Genomic DNA, 27,625 nt, shown 5'->3' with positions numbered 1-27,625 from the left:
AAGCGACGCTTGGACTGGCCGGGCTGATCATGCGCTGTGACTATCTGCGTCCTCAACGTACATTTCAATAACCACCTATAACCAGTATATATTGACCGTCTGTAATATGTAGTTCTTGAGATAATGGAGGTCAGAATATCACTGGATATTCTGTGTCGACTCGAGTGTGGAATAAAGTCCCTCCGCCTGACTTATTGCCCATAATCGTGCTCAGCTGCCTACTGCACTGTGGGATTAAACTTTATGACAACGCGTTACTTTGACGGGGAGGATATGTTTTATTAAATGCTTATACATATATTTACACGTAGAGAGTGATATAACGATTAATTGAAAAAAGTTGTTCGAAAATTGTGGTACAGGTGTGGAAAGTGGTATCGTCTTGGGTCGTCCCATTCGTTTTTCGTCAAGTTCTTAAATTAGTCCTATTCTGCTTTCATCACCCATTCTACATTCGTCACAATCGTCGAAGGCTTTCAATGTAGAATGCGTGACGAAAGCAAAATAGGACTAATTTAAGAACTTGACGAAAAACGAATGGGACGACGACCCAAGACGATACCTGGAAAATAACCAATTCGAAAGGAGTGTCGAGTTTTTTTTTTACAATGATGAGTTATACAGTTTTTTTTACCCGACTACGGCAACGCAAAAGGAGGGTTATGATTTTGACCGGTATGTATGTGGGTATGTATGTATGTATGTTCATTTGTTCCCTCAGAACTCCTAAAGTACGCATTATAATTTGACAAACGATATGTCATTCGAATCGTCTTAAGCGTCCGCTGGTTATAGGCTATATGACGTCACAAAAAAAGGAACACGGCGCCCTCTAGAGGCCATAAAGGCACGAACCAAAAAAATAAAAATAAGTAATGATGGCGTGTTGTATATCATTTGAAAGAGCTCAATTAGCACATTTCAAATATATACATATTGTTAGCTTTTGCACCCGGCTTTGCTTACATGAACTCTATAAAACATTAATTTATCGGGTAGGTAATTCGAACTACGAATCTATTAAGCGCTTTGAATTCTATCCGCGTATTACCCGATTAAGGCGATACAAGAAGGTTTTTGCAAAAGAAATTTGTTTGGCCACTTATATACATGGTGTTTTTTTAATGATCTGCAATATTTTATAAAGTGAATAGGTATAGAAGCCCAGATCAGCCAAAATGTAGGAAACAGCCCTACATTCCCTACAAGAGACGTACGAGGCACGCTGTACGTACGAGGCTCGCTGTACGCGGCAAAGCGGCGCCCTCATACTAAAAGAGTCGGGCGTAGCCCGACGAACGCGTTCCAAAGCCGGGCGCCGAAGGCGGCCTCATACTAAAAGAGTCGGGCGCAGCCCGACGTACGAGGTTCGCTGTACGCGTTCCAAAGCCGCGCGCCCCGTGCGCCCTCATACTAAAAGAGTCGGGCGTAGCCCGACGAACGCGTTCCAAAGCCGGGCGCCAAAGGCGCCCTCATACTAAAAGAGTCGGGCGCAGCCCGATGTACGAGGCTCGCTGTACGCGTCCCAATGCCGGGCGCCTTCGGCGCCCTCATACTAAAAGGGTCGGGCGTAGCCCGACGTACGCGTTCCAAAGCCGGGCGCCGAAGGCGCCCTCATACTAAGAGTCGGGCTACGCCCGACGAACGGGTTCCAAAGCCGGGCGCCGAAGGCGCCCTCATACTAAAAGAGTCGGGTGCAGCCCGACGTACGATGCTTGCTGTACGCGTTGCAAAGCAGGGCGCTGAAGGCGCCCTCATACTAAAAGAGTCGTGCGCAGCCCGACGTACGAGGCTCGCTGTACGCGTTCCAAAGCCGGGCGCCATCGGCGCCCTCATACTAAAAGAGTCGGGCGTAGCCCGACGCACGCGTTCCAAAGCCGGGCGCCGAAGGCGCCCTCACACTAAGAGTCGGGCTACGCCCGACGAACGGGTTCCAAAGCCGGGCGCCGAAGGCGCCCTCATACTAAAAGAGTTGGGCGCAGCCCGACGTACGAGGCTCGCTGTACGCGTTCCAAAGCCGGGCGCCCTCGGCGCCCTCATACTAAAAGAGTCGGGCGCAGCCCGACGTACGAGGGTCGCTGTACGCGTTCCAAAGCCGGGCGCCTTCGGCGCCCTCACACTAAAAGAGTCGGGTGCAGCCCGACGTACGAGGCTCGCTGTACGCGTTCTAAAGCCGGGCGCCTTCGGTGCCCTCATACTAAAAGAGTCGGGCGTAGCCCGACGTACGCGTTCCAAAGCCGGGCGCCGAAGGCGCCCTCAAACTAAAAGAGTCGGGCGCAGCCCGACGTACGAGGCTCGCTGTACGCGTTCCAAAGCTGGGCGCCTTCGGCGCCCTCACACTAAAAGAGTCGGGCGTAGCCCGACGTACGCGTTCCAAAACCGGGCGCCGAAGGCGCCCTCATACTAAAAGAGTCGGGCGCAGCCCGACGTACGAGGCTCGCTGTACGCGTTCCAAAGCCGGGCGCCTTCGGTGCCCTCATACTAAAAGAGTCGGGCGTAGCCCGACGTACGCCTTCCAAAGCCGGGCGCCCTCATACTAAAAATGTCGGGCGCAGCTCGACATACTAGGCTCGCTGTACTCGTTCTAAAGCATATATATAAAAAAATAGTAAATTATATTACGTTGTATTTTTTTATTGAAAAAATGGTAACATTTATAATATTCCCTGTTCGATAATTTTTAGATAAAAATTCTATCTTGTTTCATACTTTTTAGAGCGCGATTTGCAGTAGTCGGGTTTTAGTTTTTGAACTTATTTTTTATTATATAAAGATTTTTTACTGTACTTAACTAGTAGGTATTTATTGCATTTATAATAAACTAGCGACCTGCCCCGGCATCGCACGGGTAACAAATTATACACCTAAACCTCCAGGGGCCCGGGCCCGTGGCATTTTATCTGCTTTGCCATCCTATTGTTTTTCTTTGAAGTCATCATCACCTGAGGCATTACAGCCGCGGGTGGGCCTTAGCCTGGTCAAGCAAGTCTCTCCAGTCCGATCTGTTTGTGGCCTTTCTTCTCCAACTTTTCACTCCTAAGATCCTGATGTCCTGGTATACGCCATCCAACCATCTGAACTTGGGCCTGCCTTACCTTTGAAGTAGGTACCTCTATATATCTTTCAAGAGGACGTGAATTATTTGGTGTCAATATGCTCCAAAACATATAAGCGCCCTTGAAAATGAGGATAAAAACAAAAGAAAAATCAGTCGGGAATACAAATGAAAAGAATATTGCGAAATTATGCCGTCGGTGGAGGCTGGAGGTCGCGATTACCATTGCAAAGAGTCGCCTCGGGCCACAGATTACATATTAACGGGCACTCTAGGCAGATATAGCACTTTTCTACGAGAACTGGATTTTTTTATTGTTCTTAAGAGCAAAAAATATACATAAATATGTAGGATTAAAAAAATATCAGAACAACAATAAATGATTATAGGTACTTTTCCAAATAGAAAAATATTTCTACAGTTTGCGTTCAAAAGTATCTGTCACAATATTAGTATTTTATAGTTAATTGATTTAATTGATTTATGTTTCAATGCCGGAATTTCATTTGTCCAATTTGCGAACTATAAAAATTTAGCTAATGATTAATTAACTTTTAATGAAACATCTTAACGGTACAGGAGCATACTTTTTTTCGAAAGTCTGCCATGGTTAGTATTATCAAAGACATATGTAACTTCGTATAAGATGAATAAAGTCTAAGGAAAAAACGGTGCCTCAGAAATCAAGAAAAAGTCATTCTTGGATAGATGCCGCACACACCTTTAGCCTATTCTCGGCTAGATGGCGTGACGACACCTTTTCATATTTAACAATTTTAACACATAGATATCAGTGAATGAACATGGATCAAAATGATATAAAAATAACAAAATAATTTATCCATATATAATACATTTTCTTGATAATTTAATACGTTTTGTTTTTGAGATTTAGTCGTGTGTCGATAGATGGCAGTAAATTTACTGTGACTACAAAATTTACTATGACAGGACCCCTCTATACTATCTATCCTTTTTGGTATTATGTAGTCTGTGCTCCGGCCGTATGCTGATCACGGTTAACACGATGTCGCCAGTCTATTTGCGAACCTTTTCATAACCTGTAAACCAGTTCCAGTATAACGTGACCTGTGATTTGTAGACATATGTGTAATATTGGAGGTCAACTGATACTGGTCTAATGGTCTGGCCATCCGTGAACACATCCCTTGTCAAAAGTGAACCCCATCCGGGGTGTTTTCTATTTTTGGTTATGTTTAATGGAAATAAATATGTAGGCCAAACAAAAAAACCGGGCAAGTGCGAGTCGGACTCGCGCACGAAGGGTTACGTACCATAAAGCAAAAAAAAAACCGGGCAAGTGCGAGTCGGACTCGCGCACGAAGGGTTCCGTACCATAAAGCAAAAAAAAAAAACGGAAAAAATGCAAAAAGAAAACGGTCACCCATCCAAGTACTGACCACGCCCGACGTTGCTTAACTTTGGTCAAAAATCACGTTTGCTGTATGGGAGCCCCACTTAAATCTTTATTTTATTCTGTTTTTAGTATTTGTTGTTATAGCGGCAACAGAAATACATCATCTGTGAAAATTTCAACTGTCTAGCTATCACGGTTCGTGAGATACAGCCTGGTGACAGACGGACGGACGGACGGACGGACGGACAGCGAAGTCTTAGTAATAGGGTCCCGTTTTACCCTTTGGGTACGGAACCCTAAAAATACAGGATGAGGAGGAGGATGAGGAGGAGTAAATCGACCTATTATTTCCTAAGTCGTTGCGTTGTGGTGGATGGGAAGGCGGGGTAGAATGTTCGCGATGCCAGCAGGATGCCTACCAAAACGCCATATTGTGGGAAAAGCCGGTGTGGGTTTAGTGGGTAGGCTCCTCCCCCTCTTTTCCAATGGCAGGCGTGGCTCACTCTGCGATTTCGTCGCTTTGCTACAGGTAGCTAAAAGTACATCCGTTCGACCCCAATTTTGGGGTTTGCCATAAGCCGCGCGTGGCGCTGTCGCCAGCTAGTGGCCATATCTGTGCTGATCGTGACAGACGCGTTTTGTTAGAGAGTGAGTCTTCTGTACCTAGTACTATTATTTATTCTGTGCCAAAGAGCCGAGAGGTGACAGACGGACGGACAGACAGACGCATGACTCATGAGTGATCCTATAAGGGTGCCGTTTTTCCTTTTGAAGTACGGAACCCTAAAAATGCTGAGTATGGCTGTGTTAATCCTTGTTAAGTGCCCTAAATAGCTGATGATAAGTAGCTGACCTTCATAAACGTGACTAAAAGTGACACAAATAATTACTACACATTTATTAACCTTGTTAGCGACACTCCCAAAATGAGCGCACAATAATGTCTCATAGGATTTGACGTGACCAATTCATTACTTTCAGCCAGTATTTACAGAAGGTTTTAAACATATTTACTGGCAGCGACTCGCTATAGTTCGTTTTTTTTAGGATTAGAAATAAGGTAAACAAGTTTAACTGAAAAACACATTTTAAAAATAAGTTACGGCAAATATGTAACAATTATGAATCTGATACGATCATTTATATTCTTCTGCTTTCATAAGAACTAGTTTTTGATTTTTAAAAAGCGTTTTTCAGTTAAAAGACCTGTCAAGAGTGTCAAAATCGCTTACCTTCTTGCAAATTCTTTCTAATGCTAAAAAAAACGAACTATAGTTGGATTCCCTGTTTGTAATCGCTTTTCGCTACATACGGTTTTTCCCGTGTCATCGGCTACACTCGTAACGCGTAGCTCGCGCTGACAGTGGACGAGCTAATACGTAATGGCTCCTCTACTCGATGGGCCAGCGCCGGCGGACGCTTTTTAGGGTTCCGTACCCAAAGGGTAAAACGGGACCCTATTACTAAGACTTCGCTGTCCGTCCGTCCGTCCGTCTGTCACCAGGCTGTATCTCACGAACCGTGATAGCTAGACAGTTGAAATTTTCACAGATGATGTATTTCTGTTGCCGCTATAACAACAAATACTAAAAACAGAATAAAATAAAGATTTAAATGGGGCTCCCATACAACAAACGTGATTTTTGACCAAAGTTAAGCAACGTCGGGCGGGGTCAGTACTTGGATGGGTGACCGTTTTTTTTTTTTGCTTTTTTTTGCATTATGGTACGGAACCCTTCGTGCGCGAGTCCGACTCGCACTTGCCCGATTTTTATGCATTAGAGGAAGCAAGTGATATTGCTATCTGATTCTACCGCATGGCTGCGTCCCTTGGAGTGGCCGGTGCTGGCCCATCGTGTAGAGGAGAGCCATAAATTCAGCATCAAATAGCGTCGGATATGCCAATTGCAATGCCAACATGTTGCAATGTCATCATAAACGTATTTTTTTTAATGAAAATATGAAGTATTAATGACATTCCTCATTTTATTCCATTAAATAGTTGCAAAGTTAATTAAGACGGACTGGAGCGAAGGCCAAAGTAGGTAGGTATCGTTCTTCACCAATTCTCATCTAAAGGTTAACTGGAAGAAATCCCTGAAAGGGATAAGTTCGCCTTTGTACTATCTATCCTGCGCCATAAATGTGTGTTTTGTACAATAAAGAGTTTATACACTTTGATCGTCACTTCTAGGTACTAAACATAAGACGCGAGAGGTCTAATATGATATCAACAAATTATAAATTTATTAGTAAGTATAGGCACTTGATATACTACAATACATCGTACCTAAACGTTAACACTTTGGAGTCTTAGGACACTGGTCGGGAGGTGGATCACATTTGACAGCTTTCTTGGGTGGCTTCTCCGGTGTAGACTCGTAGTAGCAGTGCCCGTCCCACCACCATGGCGTGCCGGGGGTCGGGGGGCAGGCGAAATTCACCTGACACAAGGAAGACATTAGGCAACCTAGGAAAAGGCCTTAAGTCTGAGAAACCAGCTTGGAAATACAAGTTTTTGACTTGAGGCTGAAGTCGTATGTAATGAGGTCAAATGACTATGGTTGTAACGGCTTGGCTTAAAGGAAAAGGGTACAATAACAACATAGTACCTAACCATAGTAGGTACGTATAAATATACCTCTGTTGGTTTTACGGTGGTAATTCGAGGAGTCTTCGTACAATCCAACGGATACGAGGGACCCTCACCTAAGGGTCCCACAATTGGCGGCTTGACTCCATCTTTAGCGCTCCTGTCCATGTACCACTGATCATAGTATTTATTAATGTAGTCCGGCCCACGAGGAATGCTGGGAGTTGGGATGGACCTTGGGGATATCCGGGGTGGGAAACGAACGTGGAGATTGGGAATGTCATGCCTTCTTCCTAATAGAAACTGACGGAATTTTCGTAGTATCCAAGAAACATCTCTGAAGTCCCATTTTGACATGCCTTAAGTTTTATATTTGATGATTTATTTTGATTATAACATGTATTTTTGTCGATGAATAAAGTAGACACTCGTATTTAATGTAAATAAATATTTTGAAATTTTGACAATAGTTTGACAGCCGAGAGTTAAAAGCTTTGATCCAAAGAGTCTTTAAATAACACTAAATTAAGATTATAATATTTATAATCCAAGTAATCCAATGATCCAAATATTTCATAGAGAATCTATAACAATTTGATTTGTTCCCAAAGTTGTACAGTAGGTAAGATTTTTATTTTCACGGTAAGACATCTGGTCTGAGAAAGAGGTTCAATGGATTTCAAACCTCGAGCGCTGCACTTCTAAGCCAAAGAGTACAAAAGGAATACACAGTAAGTAAAGGAGATTACCTACATATTCGCAAGCCAAACTACATTTTGAACTCAAACATTGCCTGCAAAAATACGAATGAGTTTGCTTGCGTAATACGGCTAGGCGTTATTATTCTAGTTTAGGCGTTTGACACATTTGCTCACCACCCTCACCACAGTATTATTATATTCTTTGCTCACCACTCGCAAATAGTGCGGAACGTACAGTAGGATAGTCCTACAGACGGATACGCTGGTTAGTGAATAGATAAATTCGTTCTAAAACCAAAGCATTTTCTTAAATCCCATTCGGTTACAAAGTGTCTAAAAATATTTTTAAGTACATTTTATAAGTTATAATTAACAAAATGTTAAACAATTTTTTTTTAGAGTCTGTGCGGAAAGAGAAGAGTCGTGGGATTTGAGGGCGCGCCAGTGCTATTTTATGGTTTTTGCTATGCTGACAACACTGGTCACGGGATTATAGTACGACACTAAAGGTCATGATACTTGAATCCCTTTTGTTCCGGTTTTTTACCACGGCTTACTAAACGGAGCCTGGTGGTGGTGTCGGCTCGTCAACTCAATCCTCTGATTTAGCGCAGGCACTAGTTTTCTTTTTAAAACACACTTGTTTTTATATCTCAGATACTAAAAAGTGACTGCGATTGACAAAACTGCTAAAACTATTTAAGAATCTGCCCAATACAACTGTAATTTTAGTACCAAACAAGATACGAGTCTCATTTATGTACTGTCTAATCTGTGCAGTCCAACAGTTATTAAAACCGGGTAGATCGGGTAGAAATTGGGCAATAGAACTGTAATTTTGTCTGGGATATATTTCACCCATTGTAAACTTGACTTGTAATGTATGTGTACATTATTAATAATAAATATGAATATGAATAAAAATAGTGCATAAGTAGGTAGGCCTTATTGGGATATGTCCGGTTTTCTCATCTCACGATATTTTACTTCGCCGAAAAGTCACTGCTAAATATGAAATATAATTTCGTAACTAACAGAACCTACAAATAAAGAAATATTTTATTAGAAAAAGTTTTATTCTTTGTAATCGAAGTCTGAATTAAAATATTCAATGTCACTTATGTTTGAACTAGCTTCAAAACAACCAGGGACACTCATAGAACTATCTTCATCTGAACTGGATGTGCTTGAATCCGGCACGTAGATTACGAATTCTTGCATATCACCTACTTATCGGTCTCTTATTCGAGATACCGTAGGTACTTTTACACAATCCTGAAAAAGAAATTACATATAAATATGCATAAAATGGCAAGTATCAAGACTATTTGTCAGTTATTTTAAAGATCATGAATGACCTGCAGATTTATGAAAATTAATATATTTTGAATGAATATACTTACCGATTATGTACCGGAGACAAGTTACTTAGGGGGCTTATTAAATAGGTAATTATTTAATATTAAATACAACATCAATACCCGCGAATAGCGGAAACACGTTCCGCGACTTTTTGTAAGTCGATAGTCGGCTTTTAGCCGTTTTCTTCCCGCTGACAAAACCGAACAATGTTAAATATAATTTTCCTTGTGGTTTTATGTACGGTTTTATCGTGTTTTGAAAATATTTTATACATAAAACTTGCGGTTTTTGTTAATAAAAATATACATTGACAGAAGTTTGTTTACTTTTTACAAGACAGGTGTCAAAGGTTTGATTGCCATATAAAATTTAAAATGTTAGTTCCCGTTTCTGCCACGACTCTTCTCTTTCCGCACAGACTCTACATATTTTTAACATAAAATTGTCTTATCAATTATTATGGTGTGTCATGAATACGCAATTACTAATGTGATATCAGAACGTTTCCTGAACTCCCGCGTTTTCCGACTATCTGTCAAACAGTTTTCATTCATCGTGTGTTGAAATGATCACAACTTGAAAGTATTGTTTGTTACCTATTGAATTACTGTTATTTCTGATAATATCTGCGCAGTGTGTGTCGTACTGTGCAGGAGACATCAGTTGCTATACCGCGCTATGAAAACGAACAAAGCGGTTGAGAATGTGGAGATCACGCCATCTAAAAAGAAACTGACACAGGCTCGCTTGCCTTTCAAGCTTATTAGCGAAGATGCTTCAACCCCGGTGGCTCCTCCGACGAGGAAGAGGAAGCTATCAGTCGACGGAACCGAACCAGCCCCTAAGGGTAAGATTTGCAAGGAAAATAACGAAATTGACGAGATGGTAGTTATTAGTGATGACGAGTGTAAAGACAAGCAGAAAATGGAAAAGGAGGCGAAGGTGATGAATCCGTTCGTTAAGCTCGTCGATACCGCTTGGAAAAAGAAGTTACAGAAAGCAAAGTCGCCTAAAAAACGTAAGAGTAGGAAAAGTACTTCAAAACTGATTGAATCTACTGAAAACAAAAGCGAAACGGAACAAGGTGATGCTGAGGATGTTGAAATGGACGTAGATATTGAGGAGCAAAGTGGAAACAAACAGAAATCTCCTAAGGCAAGTCCTAAATCTAAAAAAACGGTAAACAAAGCTTCTAATGATGGTCCGAATGATGTTGTGGAACTTGAGGACTCAAATGACTGTTCTGACGTTCGAAAACCAAATGAAACAGAAAAAGAATCTGATACCAACACTGAAGTCAAAGAAACATCTCCGGTAACTCCTAGATCTTCAAGAAAATCAAAGTCCAACACAGACACAGAAAGATCAAATGAATCTGAAGCTCCAAAGACTCCCGTCCGTAAAGCTAAGGACAGTCAAGACAAGGCCAACACATCATTACCGGCAAAGTTGAATGAGTCTGTCTCCAGTCCGTCGACCCCGAAACGCAACAGTAGGAGTTCTTCTGTCACAAACAGCCTCAATGATTCAGTAAGCGAGTCCACCAGCACACCAGCGGCCAACTTAACTCCAAAACAGGTAATTAATTTATTTCATGTGTTAAATGTGTCTATTATATTTAATGTGTATGTTGAGTTTATACCTAGTTGCCCAACTTCTTGATTTAAACTAATTTCATTTCATACTAAGTGACCTGATTTTCTCATTGAGCTGCTCTGATTATAGAACTTTAAAACACAAAACAGATTATTAAAAAACTGGGCTTTGTTTAATGATTTTATTTCAAACTCTTTCATGACGCGACCCCCTTAGTATGAACAAAATGTTTTGCTTATGTATTGTTTTAAGGTGGCAAAGACGACCCACAGTTTGAAAAACACTGATCTAGACAAAATACTACATCCTAATTATTCTATGCACACCTCTCTACATCTAGGGTGGCATGACTGGCATGCATACTTGTTAAGAATATTTATAAGTATGTTATTAAAACAATATTATTATGATAAATAATAATATAGCCTTTATTTCCATGACTTTACATTGTTTTACATAAAAATAAAGTTAAAAACCGGGCAAGTGCGAGTCGGACTCGCGCACGAAGGGTTCCGTACCACAGTGCAAAAAAAAAAACAAAAAAATGCAAAAAGAACGGTCACCCATCCAAGTACTGACCACTGCCGACGTTGCTTAACTTTGGTCAAAAATCACGTTTGTTGTATGGGAGCCCCATTTAAATCTTAATTTTATTCTGTTTTTAGTATTTGTTGTTATAGCGGCAACAGAAATACATCATTCTGTGAAAATTTCAACTGTCTAGCCATCACGGTTCGTGAGATACAGCCTGGTGACAGACAGACGAACGGACGGACGGATGGACGGACGGACAGCGAAGTCTTAGTAATAGGGTCCCGTTTTACCCTTTGGGTACGGAACCCTAAAAACAAACAGTTTTAATTAAGACATGGCCCCTTTTTGGGTATAGGCCTCCTCCAACTGTCTCCAATCGTCCTGGTATTTTGCCTTCTCCATCCAGTCTGTACGCGCTATGCTTTGGATGTCATTAACCCAACGGTCTTTTGGTTTTCCGGATCTCTTTTTGCCACTTGGCCCCATCCATTTAGTGACGCGTGTTGTCCATCTATTATCTGTGGACCTGGCAAGATGTCCTGCCCATTTCCATTTTAGCCTTTGTGTGTGTTGTACTGTGTCTATTATTTTAGTTTTCATACGTATGCTTTCACTTTTTTGTTTGTCTCTAAGTTTTATTCCTAGGATGCTCCGTTCCATAGCACGCTGACAGGAGCGTATTTTGTTTTTTGTTTTATATGAAAAAGACCCAGTCTATTATTATGAATATGAATCAAATTAAATATATAAATAAACAATAGCAATATGTCCATAGTGCCCATTCCACTTCTGTCTTGCCATATATCCAGTGAATATAATTTTTAGACTATACAGCACAAAACATCTGTAGCAAAGGCTAATCATAATAATTAAAACCATTTCTTATTGCTCATGGAGTAAATTATTCATTTTGTGTAAAATAATTTTTCATTCCATGTATTTCAGAAGCAAAAGAAATTAGAATCAGCTAAGAAACGGGAAGAGCGGGAAAAAGAAAAGCAGGAACGTGAAAAGAAGCGACAGGAGGAAAAGGAAGAAAAGGCCAGACAGAGACAGGAGAAGGAAGATGCCAAGAAGAGGGAGAGAGAGGAAAAGGAGGAGCAGAAGCGAAAGGAAAAAGAAGAGAAAGAGAAACAGAAGGAGCTGGAAAAAAGTAAGTCAGAAAAAAAAAAGATAAATACAAATAAAACTGTCAGACTTAAAGCATTCAAAATATAGTTGACCTAATAACAGGTGAACTTTCTTTTCCACTAGCCCAAAAGATCTGACGTTAGCTCTACTATAGGCACCATTAGAATATACAAGTACATGCCTTCCTCCTGTAGGCTGAGTTTCCAGGTTGAAAGCATGACCAGCGCTCAAATTGTTATGCTATTTAATAAAATCATATTATATTGATTTCAGAACTGAGAGAAGAAAAGGAAGAACAAAAGAAAAAAGAACGGGAAGAAAAAGAAGAACAAAGACGCAAAGAGAAGGAGGAGAAAGAAGAACAGAAACGCAAAGAAAAGGAGGCCAGAGAGGAAGAAAAACGCAAGAAACAGGAAGCGCTAGAACTTGAGAAACAGGAACAGGAGCTTAAGAAGAAAAAAGCAGCAGAGGCGTTTGTTAACTTCTTTGTACCAAAACAGAAGGAAAAAGAACCTAAAGCTGTAGTTAGCCAGAACAGTATTCTATCTAGTTTCACTATAAAAGCCGATATGCGATTAGCTCCATTGATTCGAGTGGAACTCTCTGATATGCAGAAAAAAGATATGGATGAGTTAATGAGTGATCAAAAGTCGGGTGAAAAGGATCTTTACTTGAAGAATTTGAAGAAGGAAGGTGTTAAAACAGGGTGTAGCGGGAAGACTTGGCCGCTGACCGATAAAGAAGATGATGATGTTATGATTGTTGGTGAGTGTTTACTTTATTCGACTTTCTTTTTAGGGTTCCACACCCAAAGTGTGAAAACGGGACCCTATTACTACAGTTCGTTTTTTTAGCATTAGAAATAAGGTAAACAATCTAGATATGTCTTTTAATTGAAAAACACATTTTAAAATTAAGTTACGGCAAATATGTAACAATTATGAATCTAATACGATCATTTATATTCTTATGCTTTCATAAGTAATAGTTACTTAAAAAAGCGTTTTTCAATTAAAAGTCATGTCAAGATTGCTTACCTTCTTGCAAGTTCTTTCTAATAATGCTAAAAAAAAACGAACTATAAGACTACGCTGTCTGTCTGTCTGATTGAAAATGATCTTCATTGAAATCTGTCGAACAAAACAACATTCTAGCATTTAACACAATCACCCAGTTTTAATTATTTGTTGACTTTGTTCTAATTCATAACCTTCAAGGTTCATGCACCTCAAATTATTGGACTAACATATTCTTGGACTAAAGGTGCTAAGTGTTACTCTAATTGTATATATATAGCATCATAAATTATCATCTTTAGGCAGACACTCATATTGGCAGGTCTGTGCATATTGAGTGATCAGCCTATCGCATCAGGCACTGGTGAAAAACCGGGCAAGTGCGAGTCGGACTCGCGCACGAAGGGTTCCGTACCATAATGCAAAAAACAAAAACAAAAAAAAGCAAAAAAAACGGTCACCCATCCAAGTACTGACCCCTCCCGACGTTGCTTAACTTTGGTCAAAAATCACGTTTGTTTTATAGGAGCCCCATTTAAATCTTTATTTTATTCTGTTTTTAGTATTTGTTGTTATAGCGACAACAGAAATACATCATCTGTGAAAATTTCAACTGTCTAGCTATCACGGTTCGTGAGATACAGCCTGGTGACAGACGGACGGACGGACGGACGGACGGACGGACAGCGAAGTCTTAGTAATAGGGTCCCGTTTTACCCTTTGGGTACGGAACCCTAAAAATGGCGAATCAATGCCTAATAAATTTAAAATTTAGCATTCTGTTCAAGGAAAATTGCTTAAATAACTACATAGTTACTAACAGTGCAAAGAAAAGTACGGTCAAGTCAACAATAAAAGATGGTATTTAAAATTGACAGACACTTATTAGTTTTACGGAACTTACGTACGAAATATCTTTGAATATTTACCACTAGCTTTTCGGTGAAGGAAAACATCGTGAGGAAACCTGCATACATCTGCAAAGAAATTTAAAGGTGTATGTGAGACTCCCAATCCGCATTGGGGTAGATGTAGATAGATGTAGATGTAGTGTAGGGACGCCCGGCCGGAAGCAGGCGGGCTGTCGATCGCTTGTCGCGTTCATTCAGCCCGGTTCCCTGGAGTTGGAGCTGCAGGTTACTGTCCCGGCGGCATTCCCACACTATTCTCCTCAAATCTTCTTGTTTTCCTGCAGAACAGAAGGACATCTTTGAGTTCGACGTCCTTTAGTTCGCTTTCTTCTAGTGTGTCTCTACCGAATGTATTATATCGCGGTGCCGCGTACATAGTACATTCTGCTAGTAAGTGTAAGCTGGTCTCCTCCTTACCACAATGTGGACAGGAGGCGTCTCTACTAATTTCCATTATCTTAAGGTGTCTGTTGAGAGTATTGTGACCTGTAATGATACCTGTCAGTAGTCTCAGACTGCTCTTACCTAGTTTCAAAAGATACCTGGTTCTCCTGTGGTCTATACCTTTGATCATCATCTTCGACTGTCTGCATCCAGTCTCTTCTACCCATTCTCTCTGTGCTACCATCTCTTTTACCTTCTCTATGACTCCCTTCGTGACATCAGCTGACATAGGCAGAGCCGGTTCCGGACCTATGTATTCCGTCTCCGCCCCTATCCTCGCCAGCTCGTCTGCTTTCTCGTTTCCCGTTACTCCCTGGTGTCCTGGTACCCATGCCACCGTGACACTTCTTTGCTTGCCTATCAAGTTGAGCTCCTCTCGACATTCTCTCACGAGCGAGGAGGTAACTGATATTTTCTTTAGTGCCTTTAGTGCTGCCTAGCTGTCTGTATATATTACAACAGCTCCCTCTTGGTTCGCGCTCTTTTTGATTATGCTTGCGCAGCGTGTTATAGCACATACCTCGGCTTGGAACACGCTAGCATATCTACCCAGTGGTACTGATACCTTCTCTCCCAGTTTGGGATCACTATGCCCGCTCCTGCTAGTTTCGTCGAGCTTCTTCTTGAGCCATCCGTGAAGCAGATGGTCGTCGGGTGTCCGACTTCCACCTTCCAGTTGTCTCTTTCTCCTATGTGTATTCTATATTTCTTGTCAAAAATCTCCTGCCTGCCTCTTTATAAGGTCATTATTAGCCATCAACATTTCAAGTTTTGATAGTGCCTCTCTTTGTATCAGCGCGTGTCTCTTGTCCACGCTGCTTCCTCTCCATTCCTTGCATGCTTTCATTCTATACCACTGTTCCGTGGCTCTTTTCTCCACCTCAATCCAGAGTGGTTTCAAGCCTAGCATTACCTCCATTGCGTGTGTCGGGGTCGTTCTCATAGCCCCCGTCATCATGAGGCACGCTAGTCTCTGGACTTTGGTTAGTTCTCTTTGGTTTTCTTTAATATGTGCTCTATGCCACCATGTCACTGCTCCATATAGCACCCTGGGTAGTATTATCGCCTTGTAGATCCAGTGGATCATTCCTGGCTTCAGTCCCCAGTTCTTTCCTACTGCCCTTTTGCATTGGAACAGTGTTCTTATAGCTTTAGCCGTCTGCTCCTTGATGTGAGTTTTGTACCTGAGTTTACTGTCTAAAGTAACGCCCAGATATTTCAACTCCTCCACCATGTCTAGTTCTATTCCTTGTATCTTTATGGGTTTCATCTCCTTTATTCTTCTATTAGTGAATAGCACTAGTTTCGTTTTCGATGGATTGAGATCCAACCCCCTCTCTCTGCACCACCTCAGTACCTGTCTGAGACCTCTTATCATTATATCTCTTATCACGGTGAGAACCATTCCTCTCACTAGCAGCACTCCATCATCAGAGTAAGCCTGCATGTACATGCCTCCTCTGTTGAGCTCTTTTACCATAGAGTCCAGAAGTAGGCACCACATCAGGGGGGACAGGCATCCCCCTTGTGGGAACCCTCTTCTTGGACTAATTGTCTTTGTTACTCCTCCCAGCTCCGCCGTAATGGATCTACCTTTTAGCATTCTACCTATCCATTGCGCTATTGTCGGTCGGATGCCCTCTCTCTTCAGACTTTCTTCTACGGCCTCGAAGGTTGCTTTGTCAAAAGCCCCCTCAACGTTGAAGAAGCAGCCTAGTGCGTACTGTTTCGTTTCTAGTGCCCTTTCCACCCTTAAAGTTAGGTTGTGTAGGGCTGTCTCCGTTGACTTTCCTGCCATGTAAGCATGTTGATTCCCATGTAGCGGGTCTCCACTGCTTTCCACATTTTCTCTTATATGTTTGTCTATCACTTTCTCTAAGGTCTTTAGTACGAACGACGACAGACTTATGCTTCTGAATGACTTCGCTTCTTGGTATGATTTCTTACCCGGTTTCGGCAGGAAAACCGCCCTCACCTCTCTCCACACCCTTGGAATGTATTTTAGTGCAATACTTGCCCTGTATAATTCCACTAAGTCCTCTTTTATGTATCTATATCCTTTCTGCAGTAGTGCCGGCAGGACTCCGTCAGGACCCGCAGCCTTGAAGGGCGCAAAGGAGCAGATCGCCCATTCTACCCTCTCCTCCTCCACCACCTCCAATGCCGCTGCCCAGTCTGACTCCTCCCGACCTTCCTGCTCCTCCATTTCTGTCATCTCTTTGCAGTCCGGAAAGTGTGATTTCAGCATTACGCTTAATATCTCCTCTGGTTCCGTAACTAAGTCTCCATTTACTCTCAGACTACCCAGTTGGCACGATCGATCCCCTGCCAGCAGTTTCACTATTCGTGCCCCCTCTGAATAGCTGTTTAAATCTCCCGTGAACCTCCTCCAGCCCTCTAGTCTAGCTTTCTCTCTTAGTCTGGTGTACTTATTCCTGACTTCTCTATACGTGTCCCAGCTCTGAGAGTCGTCCCTCTTTGTCGCCACCCTCATTGCCCTTCGCACTTTCTTCCTTACCTTTTGTAGTTCTCTGTTCCACCATGGCTGCCCTTTGCCTGTTTGTAGCAGCTTCTCCGGGCAGGCCTTGTGGTATGCTCCTAATATGATCTCTTTCAGTCTGCGAGCCCCATTTTCTAGGTCACTCACATTCTCATACCTGACTCCCGAGACAGCCAATTCCCTTAGCTCCTCTTCGTACTTCGTCCAGTCGGTTTTGCGTGGATTTCTTACCTTCATCTTCTCTACGCGACTATCGATGCTGTAGAGTAATCTGCGGTGGTCAGACATGCTGTCCTCCACATCCACCCTCCAGCCCTTTACCTTGTCGCTCACCTCTTTCGTTGCCATGGTAATGTCAAGCACTTCTTTCCTGGCCCTCGTTACAAACGTTGGTGTATTACCTATGTTCATAATTTCTAGGTCATTGCTAATTATAAATTCTATCAATGATTCTCCCCTTTCATTGGTGTCGGTGCTACCCCACACCTCGTGGTGTGCGTTAGCATCGCAACCAACAATCAGTGGAATCCCCTTACCTCTGTACCACAGTACCGTTTCTTCTAGTTCCTTCGTGGGTGCCACTCCATCGCCCGGCAGATAGCAGGACGCTAGCGCCACCTTGTATCTCTTGCCATCTTCTTTCATGAAGTAGGTCTCCACCACAACAAGGTCTCTGTAACATAAGGTCATGACACAACCCATGTTTCTTATTTTGTTGCTCACATAAATGCATGCTCTAGGAGGCAGCTCACCATTCCCTTCGTAGTAGAGAGCTCCCCCCAGATGTCCCAGGCCTGCCACCCGATTTTTCCATGCATAAGGTTCTTGCAGCAGTGCTATGTCAACTTCGGCCCTCCTAACATATTGTCCCAGCTCGGACATGGCATCCTTCCGCATTGGGGTAGCGTGGAGAATATAGCCTAAGCCCTCTCGCGCATGAAAGGAGGCCTGTGCCCAGCAGTGGAACGTATATAGGCCGAATTATTATTATTATTTATTAGTTTGTTTAATTTTCAGAGGACGAGTTGCCGCCAATAGAGGGCGCTGACGAAATACTGGCTTGCGAGGAAGCTACGAGGGAAAAGCTTCGTCCGAAGCTGTTCAGCTTCCATGAGAATAAGAGACCGCCTTATTGGGGCACTTGGAGAAAGAAGAGCGCCTTCGTCACAGCTAGGAGACCTTTCGGACAGGAGGTAAGTTCAATTATCAAGCAAAGTATTCGCGAATCACCGTAAAATTGGGTTATGTAATTATGTAGACCAGCGGTCGGCAACCGGCGGCCCGCGAACCTCTCGCTTGTGGCCCGCGAGCCTCCCTGGCTATTTTGTATGTAATATTGACAAACGACAATGTCTGCTAAAGTCACAAATATTACCAAAGCGCGGCCCGCGTCAACTTCGTTAACTACTATGTGGCCCTTGGCTCCTAAAAGGTTGCCGACCGCTGATGTAGACCCTTCATAAGCCTTTCCTTACCTTTCGTAAGTCAAATAAAATTGCACCATTTGTTTCATTGCTTTATCATTTTCTCAAAAAAACGAAATTCATCCCAATTCACAATATACTATTGTTTAAAATTAAAATACGAACATTTTGTACGTGAAGCTGTAAAGGCCTTCACGGCATTGACATGTTTCTATTGGGATGGTTTTTTATCTGTAATTGACAAGTATGCTGGGTGGAGAACATTATTTCTGCATATTATAACATAAGAATTCGTCTAATTCCAGAAACAACTAGACTATGACGTAGACAGCGACGAAGATTGGGAGGAGGAGCAGGAAGGCGAGAGCCTCGACGGCAGCGTGGCCGGCGACGACGAGGAGCCTGATGACGACTACGAGGTCGACAACGAGGTGTTCGTGCCGCATGGATACCTCAGCGACGAGGTATGTTCCGTCTCTCTCTAGATTAGGAGGAAGAACAAGGCGAGAGCCTCGACGGCAGCGTGGCCGGCGACGACGAGGAGCCTGATGACGACTACGAGGTCGACAACGAGGTGTTCGTGCCCCATGGATACCTCAGCGACGAGGTGTGTTCCGTCTCTCTCTAGATTGGGAGGAAGAACAAGGCGAGAGCCTCGACGGCAGCGTGGCCGGCGACGACGAGGAGCCTGATGACGACTACGAGGTCGACAACGAGGTGTTCGTGCCGCATGGATACCTCAGCGACGAGGTGTGTTCCGTCTCTCTCTAGATTGGGAGGAAGAACAAGGCGAGAGCCTCGACGGCAGCGTGGCCGGCGACGACGAGGAGCCTGATGACGACTACGAGGTCGACAACGAGGTGTTCGTGCCCCATGGATACCTCAGCGACGAAGTATGTTCCGTCTCTCTCTAGATTAGGAGGAAGAACAAGGCGAGAGCCTCGACGGCAGCGTGGCCGGCGACGACGAGGAGCCTGATGACGACTACGAGGTCGACAACGAGGTGTTCGTGCCGCATGGATACCTCAGCGACGAGGTGTGTTCCGTCTCTCTCTAGATTGGGAGGAAGAACAAGGCGAGAGCCTCGACGGCAGCGTGGCCGGCGACGACGAGGAGCCTGATGACGACTACGAGGTCGACAACGAGGTGTTCGTGCCGCATGGATACCTCAGCGACGAGGTATGTTCTGTCTCTCTAGATTGGGAGGAAGAACAAGAAGGCAAGTGCCTCGATGGAGTGCTTTAGACTTTCTTTTCCGTTTCTACATAAAATTTTCGTCCTAATTGTTAATAACGTAACAACGGTTTTGGCATAATAATATAAATTCGTATAGATTAGTGAAAAATAATTTATATTGTAATTTCATATTATGAAATAAATAAATCTAAATCTAAATCATATCCGGCTGTATAATAACATCATTCATTCTTTTTCAGGAAGCTACAATGGACGAGGAAGAAGACAAAGACAACGTCCTATCCCTTTCCCCCGAAACGCAAAAGGCGCGGCTCAAAAACCTAGAAGACGAATTCGAGAACGAAATGAAAAAACCTACAGAAAAACTCAAACCTCGACTCTATGGTCTCATATGGGAAGCTAAAGATGGCGGCAAACCAGAAAAATGCATCGACGCTCTATGGAATTACTTCGGAAAATTGTCTATGATCATGGATGATGCAGCTATTGACAGTTTGTTGCAGCCACCGTCAGAGCCACAGGAGCCAGAAAAGAAAAAAGTTAAAAAGAAAAAATTAGCCGAAGGAGAGCAACAGAGCCCTAAGAGTGATAAAAAGAAAAAGGCCAAACCAGAAAGCAAAGAAACTAAGAAAGCTAAGGCCGAGCCGAAGCAGGAGAATAAGAAAAATCAGCCCGGTATTAACTCGTTTTTAACTAAATTAAAATCTACGTAAAATTTCAGAGTGGATTTGTGAATGTGACCAGAGATCAGTGAATAAAGACTGCTATTCATTGCACACAGTGACATTCATATTTAAGATAAGATAAAAGATTTTTATTCGTGACGATCACAAAACATGTACGAACATGTACAGACAACAACAGCAAGAAAAGACTAGAACAATAGGTGTAATAGATATTTAATTTGGAATAAATATTTAGATGGTGTTTAAAAGTTAGGTATTACATATGTAGTTTCATATAAATTGGATGGCGCTAGGAGTTCGCTTGCCTATAACGCCATCTAGTGAAGTGAGAGGTTACTAGGTGACAGTTTGAAATGTATTATAATTTATGGAACTGGTATTCCACCTCACATTTTATTTGCGTCTCACATTTCGCTAAATAAGAGAGTGAGACGCAATGCACATTGGACAAAGAAATTGGATAGGACAGATGGAATACCACCCTGCGACAAAGCTCTCCATCATCATCACCATCATCATTTCAGCCTATATACGTCCCACTGCTGGGCACAGGCCTCCTCTCATGCGCGAGAGGGCTTGGGCTATAGTCCCCACGCTAGCCCAATGCGGATTGGGGACTTCACATACACCTATGAATTTCTTCGCAGATGTATGCAGGTCCATCAGTAACGATCTTCTTCTTTTCTTCTTCTTATTTTCTTCTCTTTTTTTTCGTTTGGTCGATCGTAGATATAGGTAGGTCGCAGGTGTAAGCTCTCCATGAGTAGGATTTTATTATTAATTGATGAAACTGTGTGATGATTAGCAATCTTCGTTATTTACTGATCTGATGTGTCTATTTATAATTTATATTATTGAGACAAGCAAGATATTGTGAACAGCATTTATATTACGGAATTATTATAGCTTAGTTTTATATTCATTTAATTCATCCGTTAAGTAGAAAATAGATAAATATGTAATAATGTGCATAGTTATTGTTACTATGTATCTCTGTATATTTTTGTTAACTGTTATACAGAGAACTAATCTAATAGGCGTGCGAAATTAATAAAAAATCTTAATATAAATTAGCATAGGATTTAGCAAACTTCTTGGGTACGGTGACAGATGCCATCTCCATACAATTTACAAACTTATTGTATTGTACTTGTATTGAGATGACATCTGTCACCGTACCCAAGATGTTTTAAATTATTATTACTATACAACATATGGAGTGTAGAAGTAAAGGAGAGCTATCTTTTATGATAAGACGGTTGTAAAAGTGTCCAGCTGTCAGTTGAAAGAATAGTTCGAAATCTCTCCGGTGGCGCTAGGGTAGTGCCGGGAACTAACATGAATTTAGACCTTATTGACTGAGTGAAGTGCGCTGTCAATTTTTTGAAATTTTATTTAAAATTTTCATAAATTGATTTATTAAATTTAGGATTTCCTTGTGCAGTAAACCTAGCCGCCCCTGTCTCAGTACGCATCATATAGACTGCCACCTCTGTTATCTAGCCACCTCGGGCCTGGGCTTACCAGGCCTTAAGCCCCACATTCACACTCCTACCTTGTAGGCCGCCTCGTAGTCCGCCTCGTTGGGTAGGATTGTGTATGGGGGTTGCGGACTACGAGCCGTCCTACCGTTTAGCCGTTTGTAGGAATCCTACCCAACGAGGCGGACTACGAGGCGGCCTACAAGGTAGGAGTGTGAATGTGGGGCTTTAGGGCAAATCCACCGCTATAGGATATATTTTCTATAGTAAAAATGGGAAAAGTTTGCATCGTAAACAGTTGCCAAAGTGGGCGTAAGAGGAAAAAACAGAAAAATGTTACGAAATCCGTATCTTTTTTCCAACCAACGGTCAGTATGTAATTTTCACTACACCTTATAAAACAAAGTCCCCCGCCGCGACTGTCTGTTCGTGGGTTTGAATGTATCTTTGCGATAAACAAACTACTGGACGGTTTCAGTTCGATTTTCATGCGGTTTTCACCTATCAATAGAGTGATTCTTGAAGAAGGTTTACGTATATAATTTGTTGACTAGTGCGAAGCCGGGGCGGGTCGCTAGTTATTTAATAAAATATTATATTGTGATTTTTATATTTTTCTTATAAAATTCACAATTTCACTTCAACAATTCTTCATTTTTCTATTAATTCTCAGACTCCGGCACGGTTAGAAAGTTGGAAAAAGTCGTTAGGAATTGCATTAAAAGCAAATGATTATATTTGCCATCTTCATTTTAAAGAAGAAAATATAAATATGTACGAAAAGTTAACTATTAAAGGAGAGCTCAAATATATTCCTACACAAAGAAAAACGCTTAAGGAAGAAGCTTTGCCCACGATTGAGCATCAGTTTATTCCCATTCCCGAACATGAACTCCAAGCCAATACTATTCACGTAGAGGAATCTTTCGAACCAAACATGAAGATTGTTTTCCTCATCTCTACCTTCCATAATACAACAGCTCACATTTCATTGATCATAGGTAAAAATTATTCATAGAACTTGACATGCCTCAAATTAGTTAATTTAATTTTTTAGCATTTGAAATAAGGTAAACAATCTTGATGTGTCTTTTAATTGAAAAACACATTTGAAAAATAAGTTACGTCAAATATGTAACAATTATGAATCTAATACGATCATTTATACTCTTCTGCTTTCATAAGTAATACTTTTTGGTTTTTAAAAAGCGTTTTCCAATTATAAGACATGTCGAGATCGCTTACCTTCTTGCAAGTTCTTTCTAATTAAAATAACGAACAATAGGACAAACAATTTTAACTAATTGGGGCTTGTAGCGCATTTATGTATATCGCCATGTCTTTAGCGGCTCTTAGGTTGGTATTCCATCTATCCAATTTCTTTGTGCAATCATATTGCGTCTCACTCTCTCATAAACCAAAATACACATTGGACAATGAAATTGCATAGGTGGAATAAATAAAAATACAAAAGCCTTTCATTTCTTGCTTGCACATGAAGATTATAGTTTTCATAGATTATATTAGATGATTTATTTCATGAAAGACAATTACATAATAAGTTTGCATTAATGTCAAAAATTTAAGAATTTCTATCATGATCGTCAAAATAATCATATTCGTCATATTAACCTAAGTATTACTATTTCCTAATGTTAGTATATTTTTTTGTGGAATGGTGGAATACCACCCTTAAATTGGCGTTGTGCAAATGTGCACCATGAACAAATTATGACATAATAGATATAATCTTCCTCGCCTTAGCACGTCTATTAGATTACTTGTCTGTACTTTTGTATGAGATTTGCACTGACTTAAGATCCGTTTTCCTAGGATAGCGGTGCCGTCATATGGCGGCCGTCTCCATACTAAATAATATGGATGTCGTAGTATTTGTATGGAGACGGCCGCTATATGACGGCACCGCTATCCTAGGAAAATAGAGCATTACGAGTATATGACAGAGTTATTAATTAATGCATGTTACTACAGTTCTGAACATCCTACACTTAAAACACGGCAGGCACGATTAAAGTTGTAAATACTATTCATTTTATTATCATTAAAGTCTCGTTTACATAATAATTGTAGCATATTTTGAAATATATGATAATTTTTATATGATGCATTTTCCTTTACACCAGACATTTATTACACTTTATACGTACGAATTCGGGGTTGTGCACAAATCACGTGAGGTGTTTTCGGCTACTTTTTGACCCACCCTCCCCCTTGGTGATATTTGGTGAGGTTTTTGGCTACCCCCCTCCCCCACAAAACCTCACGTGTATTTATTTTTTTCATTTGACCTAATTTTAAGGTAGATTCTATTGTATATAGAAAATCTTGTTTATATTTTCTATTTTATTTAAATAGACTCGCTATTTAGAAAGTGCGGAGTGAAGATTTATGTATAACGAAACCGAGAAAAAGTATCTACTCTTGTGGTACATACCTCGGGGTTGTTTTTTTGTTTCGTTCACTGTAGAAAAATGCAAGTGAGGTCTCCTTATTCCGGATTCGAAAAAATGGTCTATCTCCCATCCCTAGGAGTGACAGAGATGGAGATAAACAAAATATCGATATTCACGGCCCCCTGCTCTCACGCACTCTAATGGCGCCACATGCACAGCTGACGTGGCCCGTAATTTGATTATTCTACTCACTGCGAAATTTGTGCCTTATTCTCTACAAAATAGGGTTTATATTACTCTGTAGGTATTCTTATTCTATTCGGTGCCTGTAAATATGGACCTTATGTACAATCGCATAAGGTTTAAAATATTCTGTAGGTACTAAACAATTTAACCAAACTTAACTAGACAGGCTGATGACGTCGGCTATCAACAGTTGCTTAATTAATCTTACCTCTATGCGTGATGTTAACAAGCCCATATAAATAATTATAGTAATAGTTAAGGGTGGTGAAATGAGATTATAATCGTCGGCAGTAAATGAAATTGGTATAATACCTTTAATGAAAAAACAATAATTAATTAATTTACGTTACAGACAGATTAGGTAATTTTAAATATAGCCATTTTACATACAATGTTTTTTTATGTTATACTTAAGTAAGTAACTATGTACCTACAGTCAACTGTAAAAATATGGGTGCACAAATCATCTCAAAAATATGTCCCATAGCCCTTATGTCAGCGAATTAAGAACTATGTGACATATTTTTGAATATTACATACCTACCCATATTTTTACAGTTGACTGTACCAGCGTGACGTTCAAACCCACGGGCAATGCCATTTTGAAAAAAAAAATCCTTAAACTAAATCCACTCAAAAAATCTATATAATTAATTATGGAACCGCGGCAACTATACAAAAATAGCATGAGAAATGCGACCGGTAGAGGCACAAGGCACAAACCCGGATTTACGAAATATTTTTTGCCAAGCGGAGACCTTAGTTTCGCTCGGTCAATTATTTACTCCAATTTTTATTCTTTAAAAATTAATCCTATAAGGGGCAGAGGGTAATTTATCGTATCAAATGTGCAAATACCAGTAATGGCGGGGCATGGGCTAGGGGTCTGGATCCCTTTGTGCAGATAATATCGAAGGGGTTAATTTTATGGTTTAACAGTTTAAACAAACAACTTTTAATATTTAGGACTATCCGATTTTATGGGAGCGGCGTATGTATAAGTGAATCAGATTAAAAAATTTAAAGTTCTTTTAGGGTTCCGTAGCAAACTAGGAACCCTTATTGTTTCGCCATGTCCGTCTGTCTGTCTGTCCGTAATAAAGCTCATTGATCTTTAATAGTACCGCCTACTAGAAAGTTTTGACCGGAAGTAAGGATTCATTAAAGCTTTAATTGAAAATATTGTAAACGTCTAAAGGTGACTGTCCATTTACAACGACAGCTGCATTACTGTTCATTTTAGTATGGAAATTGACAATGACAGCGACGCGTTCAGTACCGGAAGTACAGCTGCGGTTAGAAATGGAATGTTACCATAAGTCGTTTTTTAGTTTTCCCAAAAACGTATCCTTTCAACCCCTGTTAAAACTGCCGCGATGATTTAATGGTTTGTTTTCTATAAAAGTATTAAGTATCTCTTTTAAATCCGCCTCTGCGTGGAACCCTACATTGAGAATGACTCATCATGCCCTTGACCACTGAAGTAAATATCATATTGACATCACCACGTAGTTCTGTGGACATCAGTGACATCACTACAGTGCAACCGCGCTCATAGATGTAAAAACCGGACGAGTGCGAGTCGGACTCGCGCACGAAGGGTTCCGTACCATAATGCAAAAAAGGTAAAAAAAAACGGTCACCCATCCAAGTACTGACCCCGCCCGTTGCTTAACTTCGGTCAAAAATCACGTTTGTTGTATGGGAGCCCCACTTAAATTTTTATTTTATTCTGTTTTTAGTATTTGTTGTTATAGCGGCAACAGAAATACATCATCTGTGAAAATTTCAACTGTCTAGCTATCACGGTTCGTGAGATACAGCCTGGTGACAGACGGACGGACGGACAGCAGTCTTAGTACTTAATAGGGTCCCGTTTTACCCTTTTGGTACGGAACCCTAAAAATCGATGAAAAACCAAAAATACTTTTTTAATACAGTTGCTCAAAAAGTGCTACTTTACGTAGCTGTTTAGCGTGCGGAAAGTTGGTTATCTCGAACTAGTGCTTTTTACTTTTCCAATTTTTTTAAATTTATACTTGTTCCAATTCACGACTACTAATTGATGAGTGTTAATATTAGTTTCCTTTAAACGTCGTAATCAGCATAAAAACCTACCGTTAATGTAAGAATACGAAAAATATTACATATTTCATATTTAATTACTTACCTCTTCATCATTATAACACGTTTATTTTTTAATATTCAATATTGAAAATTCCGTTCTTAATAAGTTGACTGAATGGAACGGAATAGCTGCCAAACGCCCATAGATATAATATACTTAAAGACGACGTCTAACCGAGCTGTCACTGTTACCACTTTTGTTTAGTGTACGATTAACAATGTTTTTCTTATTTTTTCGCAACTGTATTAAAAAACGTCGTTCGATACACGTGCGGAAATGTCATTCTTCACTCGTCCCGAGTCTTGCCACTCGCCTGCGGCTCGTGGCAAGATATCTCGGTGCTCGTGAAGTAATGACATACCTTCCGCACTAGCATCGAAATGTACTATTTTAATACAGTTGCTCAAAAAGTGCTACTTTACGTAGCTGTTTAGCGTGCGGAAAGTTGGTTATCTCGAACTAGTGCTTTTTACTTTTCCAATTTTTTTAAATTTATACTTGTTCCAATTCACGACTACTTATTGATGAGTGTTAATATTAGTTTCCTTTAAACGTCATAATCAGCATAAAAACCTACCGTTAATGTAAGAATACGAAAAATATTACATATTTCATATTTAATTACTTACCTCTTCATCATTATAACACGTTTAATTTTTAATATTCAATATTGAAAATTCCGTTCTTAATAAGTTGACTGAATGGAACGGAATAGCTGTCAAACGCCCATAGATATAATATACTTAAAGACGACGTCTAACCGAGCTGTCACTGTTACCACTTTTGTTTAGTGTACGATTAACAATGTTTTTCTTATTTTTTCGCAAC

The 27,625-nt window shown here is 41.0% G+C and overlaps 2 protein-coding genes across 2 annotated transcripts; one reads left to right on the top strand and one right to left on the bottom strand.

Annotated features, from left to right (window-relative positions):
* Positions 1 to 6,715: 6,715 nt before the first annotated feature.
* LOC134669216 (uncharacterized) lies at positions 6,716 to 7,486 on the bottom strand. Its single transcript, XM_063526730.1, has 2 exons — positions 7,075 to 7,486; positions 6,716 to 6,877 (listed from the first exon to the last, which is right to left on the bottom strand). Exons 1-2 carry the CDS (start codon positions 7,381 to 7,383, stop codon positions 6,731 to 6,733), a joined length of 456 nt encoding a protein of 151 aa, XP_063382800.1. The 5' UTR covers positions 7,384 to 7,486; the 3' UTR covers positions 6,716 to 6,730.
* A 2,123-nt stretch (positions 7,487 to 9,609) lies between these two features.
* On the top strand, positions 9,610 to 20,782 carry LOC134669489 (chromatin assembly factor 1 subunit A-like). Its single transcript, XM_063527076.1, has 6 exons — positions 9,610 to 10,667; positions 12,165 to 12,372; positions 12,624 to 13,115; positions 18,239 to 18,414; positions 18,951 to 19,109; positions 20,082 to 20,782. The coding sequence occupies exons 1-6, from the start codon at positions 9,768 to 9,770 to the stop codon at positions 20,553 to 20,555; spliced, it is 2,409 nt and encodes an 802-aa protein (XP_063383146.1). The 5' UTR covers positions 9,610 to 9,767; the 3' UTR covers positions 20,556 to 20,782.
* The last annotated feature ends 6,843 nt before the right edge of the window (positions 20,783 to 27,625 follow it).

This window comes from Cydia fagiglandana, chromosome 12 (assembly GCF_963556715.1).
Source record: "Cydia fagiglandana chromosome 12, ilCydFagi1.1, whole genome shotgun sequence".
Classification (NCBI taxonomy): domain Eukaryota; kingdom Metazoa; phylum Arthropoda; class Insecta; order Lepidoptera; family Tortricidae; genus Cydia; species Cydia fagiglandana.
This window is presented reverse-complemented; position numbering and strand designations above follow the sequence as displayed.

Excerpts from the sequence above, each read along its gene's own strand:
- LOC134669216 (XM_063526730.1), bottom strand. The coding sequence starts at position 7,383 with ATGTCAAAATGGGACTTCAGAGATGTTTCTTGGATACTACGAAAATTC. Across the intron at positions 6,878-7,074 it reads CCACCGTAAAACCAACAGAG|GTGAATTTCGCCTGCCCCCC; the intron begins GTATATTTATAC and ends TCCTTGTGTCAG.
- LOC134669489 (XM_063527076.1), top strand. The coding sequence starts at position 9,768 with ATGAAAACGAACAAAGCGGTTGAGAATGTGGAGATCACGCCATCTAAA. Across the intron at positions 13,116-18,238 it reads TGATGATGTTATGATTGTTG|AGGACGAGTTGCCGCCAATA; the intron begins GTGAGTGTTTAC and ends TTTAATTTTCAG. Across the intron at positions 19,110-20,081 it reads ATGGATACCTCAGCGACGAG|GAAGCTACAATGGACGAGGA; the intron begins GTATGTTCCGTC and ends ATTCTTTTTCAG.